The 14723-nt window shown below is 35.3% G+C and overlaps 1 protein-coding gene across 2 annotated transcripts in view; it reads right to left on the bottom strand.

The window, feature by feature from the left end:
* The window catches only part of LOC139960670 (uncharacterized), a 31587-nt gene extending 16864 nt beyond the window's left edge, over nucleotides 1-14723 (bottom strand). Inside the window, exons 1-6 of one of the 2 annotated variants that reach the window (XM_071959221.1) lie at nucleotides 14518-14723; nucleotides 4726-4849; nucleotides 3221-3331; nucleotides 2803-2921; nucleotides 1100-1153; nucleotides 541-616 (exon numbers count right to left, since the gene is read on the bottom strand). In XM_071959221.1, coding sequence (XP_071815322.1) covers nucleotides 541-616; nucleotides 1100-1153; nucleotides 2803-2921; nucleotides 3221-3331; nucleotides 4726-4849; nucleotides 14518-14532 — 499 coding nt within the window. In that variant the 5' untranslated portion in view covers nucleotides 14533-14723. Of the gene's footprint in view, nucleotides 1-540; nucleotides 617-1099; nucleotides 1154-2802; nucleotides 2922-3220; nucleotides 3332-4725; nucleotides 4850-5048; nucleotides 5079-14517 lie in introns of those variants that run through there. The other variant, XM_071959222.1, reaches the window with a different exon arrangement.

The raw sequence follows: 14723 nt of genomic DNA, 5'->3' as shown, positions 1-14723 counted from the left end.
AATAAAACGAGGGATAAAGGAGGATTTGTAACGATTCGTAACGGCACGGGGTAGTCTCATCCACCCACTGCTGGGTATTATTGCACTTTCCAAATTAATGTGTAGAGGGTGGCTACTGTTGTTGAGAACCCCAGCAAGTTTACTTTGAAGGTGAAGATGATATGAGGTGTTCACTGACTGCTGACGTTCGCCTAGGATGCGACTGACTTGGCTTATAATAATGAGGAAAAGGAAACGGGGAAAGGCTGGGGGAGTGAAGAAACGTGCACTTGCAATTTCTCCTATTTTTCAATTTCTCAAGTTCTCCTACCAGACCACCCCCTAACTCAGGAAAAATACGTTGAAAAATTCCCCGATTTATACTTATTCAAGTGTAATATTGAATATAATTTGAAATTCATAGGAATGGATAAAAACCAAAATAAATCTTAAAGTAATAGCAAACAATTCATAGCCTCGTTTCCCATAGAGTTAACTATAGACTTGTAACTGTTGATTTAGTCAGACGAATACTCCTTGACTAACGCAGCGTTAACTTACCAGGGGTTTCGAATTGCATTGCCGAAGCTGGGGATACTGGAAGCGGTGATCCCTCTGAAGTTACACCATAAGCCACCTATTAATTATTAAACAAAGGATCAAAGAAACAATCATGTCAGAGTTGCCCCTGTTATTTCTACATTAATCTAACCATGGAGGTAAAACAGTTTTACCTCCATGATCTAACTAAAAGTCTGATGTATCAGCATAAAGGTTACAATAATGAATATGCCGAGTAACATGTAAAAATAGGAGAACAGTATTTATATCATCTCCTAATATAGGTACAACATGAAAATCATGAAAATTGTCATACAGAAGTAAGTTGTCTGAGTCTAACATTATACGAAACATGTTTTCGTGATTGCTGCTTTGATGTTTTTATTTCATGTTCAACCCATTCATTCTTTTTTCCAAGTAGAAAAAAAATATGCCAAGAACTTAGCCTTTCTACAGTAACTGTAGATAACCAATTGTGTTTAATATATGCTAATCTACTATCTCTGGTTATGTGACCAAGGTCGTGTTATTTTTGTTCATTCGAGATAATGTTTCTTACCTGAAACAGACAGTTATGAGTGAAAGGGGCGTCTCCTGACATAAACGCTGATTGCTGGTTAAATGGAAAAGGACAGAAAAGAAAAATTGAAAGCGAAGCTGTGTCGTGATGATTTCATATTGGATGATCATGGGAACTGAATTGTATTTGACTATCTAATTCATACGGAGCTAACTGATATAGGTGGAAAGACAATGATGTAAGGATCCTACTTTCTAATTAGATATGTTGGGTCCCTAAGTAGGCTACTTAGTGAAGTCACTACCTATTGAAATCGAATATATATATATATATATACATATATATATATATATATATATATATATATATATATATATATATATATATATATATATATATATATATATATATATATATATATATATATATATATATATATATATATATATATATATATATATACTGTGAACAGGCAGATACAACTGTAACGTATCCAGGAATAGTGTTATAAAAGCTTAGGGCCATTCGGAGGAAGTTTGGTTCGACGATCACACCTATTAACCTTCCCCCGGATGAGAACTGCAGTAAATTTGTCCATTTAATTATCATAAACGAGCAACATCTCTATCCAGGGATGTGTTAGTGAGACATATCATTCGGCTCATGTATCTCTCTAGTATATAGAACACTATTAATGGCAGGTTGTTAAAAGGGAATCTAACCAGTGGTCTCTTGTGGGACCACTGTGGGACACATGCATCCCTGGTCCATGTAACGTTATAGTAAATATATTAATAGTCAAGACAGACGGCTGAAAGAGAATCTATAACAAGGGTTGTGTTAGTGGGATGCATCCCTGGTTAATGAAACGTTATAGTTAATATAACATTAGTTGTGACAGAGAACATATATAACAAGGGTTATGTTAGTGGGAAGCATACCTGGTTAGCGAAACGTAATAGTTAATATAACATTAGTCATGACGTTATAGTAAATATATTAATAAAGACAGACGGCTGAAAGAGAATCTATAACAAGGGTTGTGTTAGTGGGATGCATCCCTGGTTAATGAAACGTTATAGTAAATATAACATTAGTTGTGACAGACGGCTGAAAGAGAGTCTATAAAAATAGCGTTATGTTAGTGGGACATGTCCTTCGTTTCATGAAACGTAATGTCTATCTTATCAGATTCAAGTAATATATTTAACACAAATTCTAACCAGGTTTGTGCGTTACTTGCACACATCTTAGATCTAAATTGCAAAGAAAAAGAGTAACGACTTTACTAATTAGCTTCGTTACTGTAAATCACATCCCACATTATTTTGTAAATTTTGATGGAAGTTTGACATTTTAATTGGACTTTTAATATATTTTCCAGCTTTGCTGGTGTATAGTATCATTACGGTAACAGAGCAACATGTTCAAAGGAGATTTTCATAATACATTTCAAACGACTTTTCATACACCAAAGTGTCAAGTGTTCAATGAATTAAAATGTTTATCGTGAAACAAAAATAATTAAGTTTGACTGTTAGCAATATCCATCAATCAAAAGCAATTCAGATTTCTTCCAAGGAGAAATATTAAGTGTCACCGCTAAGATTAGAGGGATTGACTTACTATGGTTCCTTGCTGTTTTAATATTAAGTGTTTTGTATACAAATGAGCACTTTAAAGTGTTATACCTCCACCGCCCCTATATAACCTCGTTTATAATTATATGTAAATATGCTTACCGAAAGTTTATCACTTAGGTTCCGACCCGCGGCTAAGGTATCTTTACAGGTCGGGAATATCCATTTGATAATACTATTCTCATGCGTCTCACATTGAAGGTCCGAGAGGTACACTATAACTATATTGTTTATAAAATATATAAAATATATTATATTGTATATATTGCATATTGTATATTGTATATAATAAATTGTATACATAATATATACAGTATAATATATAAAATACTTAAAGTATTTCAATTACAAAACAGTATCATGTAGTTTCAAAAGGTATATATTCGTTGGTTGCAAGAATTCATTTTCGATATCCTTGCTCAAGTAAATCAACTCAACTATTTTTTTGTTTGTTTTCTAGATTGATCATTTAACATTGTTTCGTAGTTTTTTGCTAGATTGAAGACAGATTCGTACTTACAGTCATATTGCGTAAGAGGTTCCCATGATATAGTATACGAAAGTCTGTAACTGCCATCGGGCAGATTCAGTACCGTGTGGTTAACTTCGATTGAGGTTACCGGAATAGGATCTGCTCATATATAGAAAGAACATTAAGAAACACATTCGAGCAGAACATTTTCGTCAAGTTTATGGTTTAGTAAGAAGGACAATAAAGTCATTCCATCGGCCTTGTTGCTCGGATGCTTATCTTATTATTAAAGTGATAGTCCGGTAACTGAAGTTCATTGCTTTAACAATGTTTCTGTCAATCTCAAATTCCTAACAGCATGTTATATTGTGGAGACAGAAACTTTTCGAGCTTGGTGAACTGTTTGGTATGCATCTTGCAATAGCAAGCCGGCCTTTACCTTTCATGACGTGGATCACAGTGTATTTTCTGTGATATCCTTATGGCTATCGAACTGAACGAGTATATGTACTTATCTATTAGGTACTAATGATTTTGTATACCGCTTAAAATATTCCCTGCAGAGAGACTTGAAACCTATGCAAACTTTTCCAAATGTGTGACATTTTAAAGACTAGATCAAAAGTGATGACTTAAGTTTTGAACGAACTTTTGCTATTTTGAGACCATTTTATACACCGATAAAATATTCAATGCAGAGAGACTTGAAACCTATGCAAACTTTTCCAAATGTGTGACATTTTAAAGACTAGATTCAAGAATATTGACAAAAGTTTTGAACGAACTTATGCTATGATGACATCACAGACAACACTACTAGGATACACTTCCTGGAGGTACTTGACAGAAAATAGTTTACATTCAAGCAAAGTTAGAAACGAGCTATTGAGATGTCAGGTTGCATAGTATATTATGAGCAAAAAGGCTAAAAATGTGCACTCAAGTTATACTGAATATTACCAGTAGCGTGCACAAGGCAGGGGGAGGGTCATGACCCGCACCTTCGATCGTCAGCAAGGGGTGGGGTGGTTCAGTTGGGCCGGGTTGTGTTGCATTCAGCCGAGGATGAATTGGACCACTGTTACGGGTCAACTTCGCACAAATAAAATAGCAAAACCTAGCGTACAAGGCTACCTATATAGACCTAATTTGTAGTCTAGACATGTCTCGGAATCCACCCTTTGATGTATAAATTAAAGCCAAAAGGTCCAGGGAGGACCCTGAAATCCCCCTACATAAGTGACAGCAATGTCATATATGCCCATAGGGTAACACATCCTCTATTATAAAATTCTCAGTAGCTTCAGGGTCTCCCAAAATGTTTAAGCCCCCCCTCCCCTTCATCAGTCAAGGAGACCTGTTAAATTACCATTATTTATTCATTCAACCTGCCGTGTAGAGAAACTTGTAAAGACTTAAAATAATTATAGTCTAATCACGCTCAGAATTCATTATTTGAATAAAAAACAATCCCCAAACCTACCCACCCCCACCCCACTCCCAAAAAGTGAAGGTAATTTATAAACCTTCGATAAAACTGTATAATTCCTCACCTGCATCAATGCATTCGTAGTCTTGTATGTCGGGTACAAAAGCATCACAAGGTTTTGATACAAAGGTCACCGTGGCTAACGCTATAGCCACACGTAAAATCTGCATGGCGGCGGTAAGGTTCAACTGAAATAGGAAGAAAAATATTTAATTCCATGTGAATTGTAAAGACGGAGGAATGTAATTATAAACGTGCTTTCATCGGATTGTTTAGTTAGGCTCCATCCCATACTTCCACATTCGTAACATATTTTCTATCATGACAATACACCAAAGCTTTCAAATTTAAACTGGTTCTTAAAAGAAAAATCGTTCTTCCACTTACTCCGAGGGACGTCATTCTTGTCAACCTTCCGCTATAAGATGTACACACTGTGCTAGCTTATGTCACGTGCGGAAGCGATAGGAAGTGTGAAGCCCCGCTTGAACTCACGAATGCTTTGAACTCACCGTACTCATATTGTACCAAGTAGTAAGCACCCTTAGCGCAACAACGCATAGTCATATATATGCTAATGGTGCCAGCCCACTATAGAAGTCGACGCACTTAAAATAAGACTGTCATTGTTACGTACACAATCATGAAATCCATACCTCCACAGAAGGCACAGGGCATCAAGACATATGTCAACCATATTGGTTTATGAACTTATGGGCGAAACATTAACCACCTTATATGGTATGACAACCTACTTCTATAATTTTCCTACTTAGTTTAGCACTGACCAAGAAGATATTTTTCTAACAGACTGCTCTAATGCAAACATTGTTACTTCAGACTGCAAGTGACTGACGCCTAAAATAAACAAATGTTACTTGTAATTTGCCTATACCTAGGTTATAGGTCTATAGAGAGCTTGCAATCTTATCCTTAAATCAGCAAATTTTGTTACTTGTATTTGGCCTACTGTTCCGAAGGTTATTTATTCCATAGAAAGTTCCATCATGCTTTATTTTCACTGACAAACCTCCGAAATTTGTTTCCATGAACCTTAATCTTTGTGCGATGTTTGAGATTGAGTTTGAGTATATTTCCAAAACAATAAAAGAGGAGTAGTACAAAGTCAAGATAAAACAAGGTGGTGAAGGACGACTGAAAAAGCATTATCTTGTACGAGCAGTCCCACTTATACAAGTTAAACAGTGCAGATAAACACAATACAAAAATAGAGGAAAAGAACAAAGAACAAAAAACAAAGGTAATTAACAACTTACAAGCAATAATGATTTACAATAAACAACTTACAAGCAATAATGATTTAGAAGGTGACACTTTAACCTTTTGTTAAAGGAAAATGACTAATTGTGGCTTTTAAATTGTTATCTAGTATATTCCAAATTTAACGCCACTGTTTATAAAAAATCGATTGACAATATCATTGCAAGAAAGATTTGTGCCGAAATCGTGAGATGTCCTTACGTTATAAAAATGGAATTTGTTGTTATAATTTAACTAACTATGAAACTTAAGCGGTATGGGCCCCTTGATATACTTGAACATGAAAATAGTCACCTGTAAATTGTAAATATCAAACTATTAAGAATCCTTTGAGTAAAGAAAAGGGATTTGGTTGGTGATATCGATAATCAGAGTTAGTCAAATTACTAACGGCTCTTTTTTTGTTAAATATTTAAACAACTGGAGTAAGAGGAGTAAGTTTTTCCCCATATAATATTACAATAGGACAGTTGCATGCGAATGAATAAGTGAATCATACTAGGATTTAATGATATTAAATGGGACGATATAGCTGAATTTATACAAAATACCAATTTAATTACTCTTTATATTTTAGAACAAGTAACATCGATAAAGGGTTTCCAGGTGAAATTGGAGTCGATATTAATGCCAAGGAATTTGGCTTTACTAATTACGTCAATTTTATTACAATCATTGAAAGACTCAACAGTGCTAATTTTACGCTGCAAGGAATGAAAAATCATGAAATTGGTTTTAGAAATATTTAATGATCCTTGGGCATAATGAAACCATTTTAGCTCATTATTAACTATACGTGCCCCGGATGTGAGGTATTTATATTTATAAAGGATACTAGTGTCGTCTGCAAATAAGATTAAGGAGAGTACAGATGAGCAGTTACACAAATCATTTACGTAAACAAGAAATAACAGAGGTCCAAGAATGCAGCCTTGCGGTACACCACAGCTCATAGTACATGGCAGATTGCACTGGTGCGATGTCTGGCTGGTTTCCAGTTAGATCGTACACTGTAAAAACACCTGGGTCATGTTGTGTGACCCATCTGCTGAGTCAGCCATGCTGTACCCAGAAATGGGTCGTATTGGTTGAGTTATTACGCAAGATTGTTTGAAATTGTGGAATAGCTCGAAGAAAGTTTGACTTTTTGCACACGGTCACTCTCTAAGACTTTTCTCATTGGTTAAGTTATGTCATGTGACCACTATCAGCGCTTTTGCATGCCACCTTTCGCAGACTACAGCTGAACACCGTCACACAAATCTACAAATCATACGTAAATTCAGGACCAAGAAGGCATTCTTTGTTGAATCAAACACTTTGATGGGCTCTGAAAATGGCAGCGTTTGTTAGTTCCATCCTTGATGATTGGGGTTTGCCAATGTTAATACGAATATTCAAAGGTATATATACGCCAAAGTATGCTGACTAGTTCAGGCCACAGGCGTTCGCAACGTTAATTAGTGACATACTATATTATATATGCCATTGTAGATATGATAGGCTAGGCCTAAGTTACATGTAATTTGTGCTGCGAGCGCCGTGGTTCAGACAAGCAAATATTACATTGATACAGTGATACTAATAGTGATACGTAGATAGCTGTAATGTTAGGCCTAACGTTTGGTCTTTGATGAAGTATAGGCCTAAACTCACTACGTAAGATTAACTTACAGTCTTTGATGAAGCTAACCCTCACTACGTAAGTTTAACTTATAACGTTAGAGGCTAAGACTATAATGTTAGGCCGAACGACTAGTAGCGTTTGGTCTTTAATGAAGCATAGGCCTAACTTCACTACATAAGATTAACTTATTTATAGGCTAAAACTATCCATTCTTTTAAAATAGGATATAATAATAGGATAGCCTTGCAATAGAAAATGCTCTAAATAACGTTTTAACTTATATAGCCTATGAAATATAAAGGTAAGACTTCATTACTAAAAATGAGGTTGCATGGTCTCCAATGGCTGTGTCAGTGATATGGTCAAACTTAATTTTCAAGTCAAAATAGGTACATAGGCCCCGGCTAGGTTAGGATATAGCCTATAGCCTAGCCCTACCAGTAAGTTTGAAACTAAGTTAGGTTACAAACTAACATAGGCCTTAGCTAGGTCATTTTGTAACAACTTCAGAACTGTATATTATATCATCTTGAGGTAGCAACTAGCATCTAGGCAAATATTCTTTTGGTATAGGCTACTACAGTTTCAACATAGGTAAGTTAATTATGTAGACATAGCTACTCTATGTGAAGATAGCCTAGGCTAGTAGTAGCATGGTACAACCCAAATTTGTGAACTTAATATTCCAAGCTGAAATATTTCTTTGAATATACCATTAAGCCACAAAGTGACAATGCCAAAAAACCTCTATCTTGTTTTCTTTCTATTTAATGTATTATTGATTCATTGTTCGCTGAAAAAGCGGGAATTATGGCCAAAATAAATGCAGCACTATTACTGAATTATAAACCGTCCTATAGTTTCGCTCATTTCCATACCAACAGTGTGGAAAAATGGTGGCACTCTTTATAAATTTACCTTCCCTGTGGATTTTGAACATTTTTGCTTTTAAGCTAACCAGCCGTACATTGATAATGGTATGATTTGTGCATGTAGGAAAATATAGGACGTGCAGGAATATAGGACGGTTAAGGATATAATATATTACTAGCGAATATACAGGTGCCTTAAAAAAAATATTTTACAGTTCTTTCATTTGCTAGCCTATAGACCTAATACAATTTACTGATCCACTGTATGCTCAGTTCACAGAGAAACTACGCTTATGCCTAAAACAGTAATAGTGTCTGTACCATGACAAATTCTGTTGGTTTCTGTTGATAGTTGTATTAGCCTGAAGCCTATTGTGACTGATGTTTTTTCCCAGTGCCTGGATACTTCAGGTTTTTCATGTTTGAGGATGAAGTTAGTCTTACACTAGGCCCTAACGTACCATATGCTCTTATTTCAATTTATTATGCACAACCTACTAAAAAAATAGGGTGTTGCAAGTAGGATATGGGTGGATATGAGAAAGTGTTTAGATTTTTTTTGCTTATTTTTTATTACCCTTAAGTATTTAATTTGATAAGGCTAGTTATACTGAGTGTGTTTATTGTGAACACAGTAGATTCTTCTGATGCAGTTTCAGCAAAATCTGTCAGCTTCTCTTTTGTTATGGAATGGTCAACCCATAAATAACAATCAATATGCTATTTACAAGTTTAATTATTATCTGTATTTCCCCTTGCTTACTAGTATCATATGAGCATTTAAAATTGAAAAACTAAAAAACTGTTTAATATTTTTTTTTTATTTCCATAGAAAATGCCATAGATGAGGACAGCTTTACTGTAGATTATTAGACAAACATTCTGTGAAAGATGTAATACCAAAAGTTGGCATCTGGCTGAAATTCCTGCAGCATTTCAACATATTCAAAATGCAAGTACTGTTTAATCTCTTTGCTGATAATTAATTTAAAGACACAACAAAAGACACAACAAAAGAAAATAGAAACACAACATGGCATTGCAGTGTTCCATGTGCCAAAACTTTAGCACTACTACATTCCAGTGAGGTACAGGCTTGCATGACCATATGATGCTACTCTTAAAGGAATGCATGTCACAAAATGAAAAACATGCAATCAAGATGTCAATGTTCTTGTTGTTAATTGTGTAGGAGAACCAAGAAGACTCAAGCAATGCTAGCTCATCAGATTCATTACCAAGCACTATCATTTTATCAACTTCCGGTACCAGTGAGAGTGATATTGACGATGCCGACCTCTCCCTTGCTAAAAGCAGAGGCCCAAGTTATCATTCACCAATACAGGATAACAAATTTGTAAGTACTCAGGAGAATGAAGTCTAAGAATATGATGTATCATCTTCATGGTTGTAGGAGCTGGGGTGGGTGCACTTGGTCATGTATACCCCACTTTTGCAAACAAATTGAAAAGTGCCTCCTTTGATATTGAAAAGTGCCCCCTTTGGAATTTGAACTCCATATATTTTTAACAACAATCCAGCAACCCCCAGATTTCATACATACTCTCAAAATCTAAAAAATATGTAAATTTAAACTGAGTTTACTTATTTTAATGTGATTGCAGGAGTTTTCAATGGAAACTTTGTTATACTGTGCTCTAAACAAGCTCTTACTGGATTGCAAAGTGTTTGAACCATTGGACTGAGATACTGTGATTACATGAAACTCGACAATTGGTATATCTATGGATGTTGGATTGATTGAATAGATTTTACTCCTGTTGATTTTGCATGATAATGGTAACTTGATGTCTATAGTTGTCAATCACATAAAACCTTGTATCGGGCAAACTTAATGGGTGAAATGAGATGATTCGCATACATGATACAAATATTGCCCATAGACATTAAATGAAACCAATTGACTTTAGAATAGGTCACACGAGGGGTGACCGGGGTAAAAAAAAAATTGTTATCAGTCTAACTCACTGGCCAGAACATGGATAAACATGGTAATTAGATGGACCCTATGTCTGCAACCTGGATGAATCTTATATTTGGTACATACAATTACTAAATACATACTTCCCTCCTCAAAGAAAGAATTGTATATTGACCAGATACTTTTCTATGGGTGTCAAGTTATTTTGGTCATTCTTATTATGGTGCAAAAACAGCACATGAATGTACTACGTATATACCATTAGCCCATTGCGGCTCTACTTTTATAATGTTGTACTGTATTATTTTCATAATATTGCTATATGTCTTTATGGTCAGAATATTGGTGTCCCATCTAACCGAGAAATACGGACAAAGGTCTGTATAGTACTGTTTTTTTTTTCTTTGGGGGAGGGGTGGGTGTGGGGATATTGCAAATTTGCAATGGCAGATCTCCAGTATTTTTGGTTCCTTGCTGGAAGGAAAAGGAACCTATGAATTCAAGTTGGCGTTTGCGTGTGCGGGTATGTGACATTTGCCTTGTGAGCGCAATAACTTAATAAGGGAATGATGGCTGATCTCCATACTTGCTACGTTGATGCATTGTATGTGATGTGCTCACATCATGAACATTAATGAGTTTACAGGGTCAGAGTTGAAAATCTTCAAATTTGTGATAATTCGAAAAGAAGAAGTTAGTTGTACCCTGGTCTTCTAGGTTGACTAGAAGGTTAAATGAATTGAAATCATACTGATGGTTAGACTACACTGAATTTTAAATTTCTGACAGTGTTGGAAAAAACATGAAAACTAGCCTTGCGAAAGCAGTTGTGACTGAGTTTCTGCATCTTAAAGATTGTGAGGGAGAAGGATATGTGAGTATTATCTAAAGTGCCATTTAATAGTCAAGAATGAATTTATCAGTAGAACAGATTCCCTTTATATACACATTGTATAGACAATTTCATCAATTCACCAAAGCATGGATGTGTCACCATTGCAAATAATGGTCAAGACTATTTGTTAATAGCTATATAGCTTGCTGAACAGAGAGTTAACAGTGTGCTATTAATTGTAGTAAAAAGGTAGCATAATCAGACTTTTTGGTGGGAGAGGGGGGAGCTGAAGGGTACCAAGGAGTCTGGGCAAGGGGAGATGGGACAAAATCTGGGTATGGGTGTAAGGGTAGGGGATGAAATTTTTGTATTGGAGGGGTGGACGAGATGCAAAATGGTGCATCATTTCTATCTTACTAAGTTACTTGTATGTTAATTTGGTACAAATTCATATAATTTCATATTTAATATTTACCCAAATGTTTTGAGACCACTAGTAGTTAACAATTAATCCCGTGGGAGGGGGGGGGAAGGGTATATAGTATCATCATTTCATACAGAAAGTTCAGGCTGAGGGTAAAACTTCATGAAAGCATTCAACCGCAAGTAATTTTTAGAAAATATTGCATATGACAGGGAAGACAGTTGCAAGCCTCCGGCATTTATAAAATGCATCAATTTTTCATTCAGCTCTTCCAAGAAAATGATGAAATGTGTTATAATCACGATATTCAAAATAGACAACGTGCTCGTAGGTAGGATTGACAGAGATCTTGTGCATGGCTAAAACACTCATTTGTACATTTTCTGTATCCCCCAGATTAAACTCAATATTTCTCAAAGATTATTCTACTGTAAAGTTATAGCTTCCAAAGGCAATGCCCATCCAAATTGTAAGAAAATAATTTCAAAAATTGTAAAGTGTAAACTCTTCTCCTAGACTTCCTCATATTTACAGTATTTATCTAGCTTTGTATCGTGTAAGCATGTTTTCCCCAAATGTATAGACGTTACCTGCCTTCCTTATGTAGCCTGCAAGTTTGTCATCTTCCTTTGTCAATTAATTTAAACCTATTTTGAAAATTTTGATGATTAAATTGTCATTATTTGAAATGACATTGCAGATTGTAGACCTACAATATAGAGATTAACCTGTACGGTGTTTCCTTTTCAGTATCATTCGTGATTCCGTGGGCTGTAAGTTGTCATTTGTCTCCCCCACCCCCCCCCTATAGTCTGTGTAATTGAACAAAGTTAACTATATGTCCTGTTTTTATCTATGGACTATAGGAAGCATGGTACACAAAAGCCCATGGGAAACATCCTGCTACAGGCTATCTTGAGGAAAGATTGCGCATGTCCGAAAACGATCTCGTGCCTTTGAGAAACAAGAAGCAACACCAAAAGAAGTAAAGAAGCCTAAACCTGTTAAGCAACTGAAAATTTAATACACCATGTAACATATTGGTGGTGCAAAAATATTGGGTGATCATGTTCATTCACAGAGTTTCCATTTATTGATCATGACTTTTCAGTGATTATAAGTCTTGTACTGTATGTTATGAACAAGCTTTGCCTCATTCAAATCTAATGCTGTTTTGGTACAAGAACTACTGAGGAAGTTATCACCTTTGGGATATGCTTGCATTATTTTATTAAGTGGCAGCTGGCCATAGGGGCTGTCTTGCCCCACCAACCCTCTGCAAAACATGTTTGATACATATCTTGACTTTTGGCCATGACAAAGTCCCCACCAAACATTGAGCCTCCCAAAATATTTGATGTACTGGGTCACAATTAAAAATACATGTCTTCTTTGTATAGCTTATATTTTATACAATTCATAACTATGGAATGTTGTTTATTTATATTCTTTTAGAAAAAAATTAGAAATGCTAGCTAATAATCAAATTACTTCAGTGACTAAGGATTCAAGAAGAGAGTGAGTGCATGCTCTTAGTCTTGATTAACTTAATATTACAAACACTGCAGCAAACCTAGCTATGAGATCAACAATTAAAGTCCTTCAAGTAGTACAGAACATATTCTTCAGTGAACTAAAGTTTGCGCACATGAATAAATGATCAGTTGTTTTAGTTAAGTATGTCAGGATTTTAAGGAACATTGCTGAGTTTCCAATGATTCTCAATTGGTACATTAGCCTTAGCCTATGTTCCTGTGTTCATTATTTGTTTAGTTTCATGGGTATCACATTACTTTGATTTTTACGGTTACAATGATGTTCTAGTTGGAATAAAACAAAACGATTATCGATAATTATCTGTGAAATTGCATGCTTTCATTGTAACACCACTTTGTGATTTGAGTAAATTGATCTTTATAGGAATTGAAGTCTTATATCATTTCTTTTATAGACTTCCTGCAACTGCAAATGTAAATTCACTTTTGACCCATTTATGTGGTCAATTTGTTTGACCCAATCTGCTGGGCTGGTGGAGATCCCACTGACCACTGGGTCAAAAGCTGGGTCCAAGTAGCATATGGGTCAAAATAACCCAGTTCTGGGTCAGACGTCAAATGACTCAGATCCTTAGTCAAATTGACCCAAAGCTGGGCTGGTGGAGATTCCACTAAGTTGCTGGGTCAAATTTGGGTCAAAAAAATGACCCAAGTGTTGTTACAGTGTACCAATATCATAACTTTCCATAGGCTAAAGGTACCTTCTTCTTGAAACTCTTAAATAAGGTTCATTAACGTTTATCTCATTCAACGGCGTGCAATCGTTTTCCCCCTTTAAAATGTCGTTGAAGCTATAATCATTACCAACAACAAACAATGTTGATTCAAAACTAATGTAAATAGAGTACTAATTGAATGATTATTAAACAATACTTTTAAGGCCGATAACACGTTTCCCTAAAGGCGATCAGTATGTGAGTATCCAAATACAAATGCTACTAAATATAATAATGCGTTTTATGTTATTGGTAGGGTTTTGTTGTTGACGATTAGAAATATCTACCAAGGCCGGTATAATTAATCATATCGATGTAATAAACTGCACCAAAATGTAAACATGAATTCATCAAAATCTGGTAAGAATAACGGAATAAAGGAAACATAATAGGCCTATACAACTGTCACTATCAACTGGAGAATATTACCATATTATTTACAAAGTATAACACATATTCAGTTTAAAAGTACTTTCAATCGTCATTATAAGTGAATTAAGTGACTCAGATTACTGACTTATACAATGTATATATATAATACTCAGAATTAAACAGATAAAAAGAGAAAAATAAGATAAAACACTTGACAACTTATAGTCTTACCTTTTTATACGTCATTGAAGATATGCTACTCTGACATGCACTACGATGCTATACTATAGCTAAACAGTCACTGTTACTAACTGTTAGTCTCTGTACTTCTCAGATTAGCAAGAAAAGGCCACATTTATGGTCGGAAATAGTTAGCTTTACAATTTCCCCTGGCAGACCAGCTCTACGTCTGTTTCCGATCAATCGTTATCACAGTA

The sequence above is a fragment of the Apostichopus japonicus genome, chromosome 19 (genome assembly GCF_037975245.1).
Source record: "Apostichopus japonicus isolate 1M-3 chromosome 19, ASM3797524v1, whole genome shotgun sequence".
NCBI classification, from domain to species: domain Eukaryota; kingdom Metazoa; phylum Echinodermata; class Holothuroidea; order Aspidochirotida; family Stichopodidae; genus Apostichopus; species Apostichopus japonicus.
This window is presented reverse-complemented; position numbering and strand designations above follow the sequence as displayed.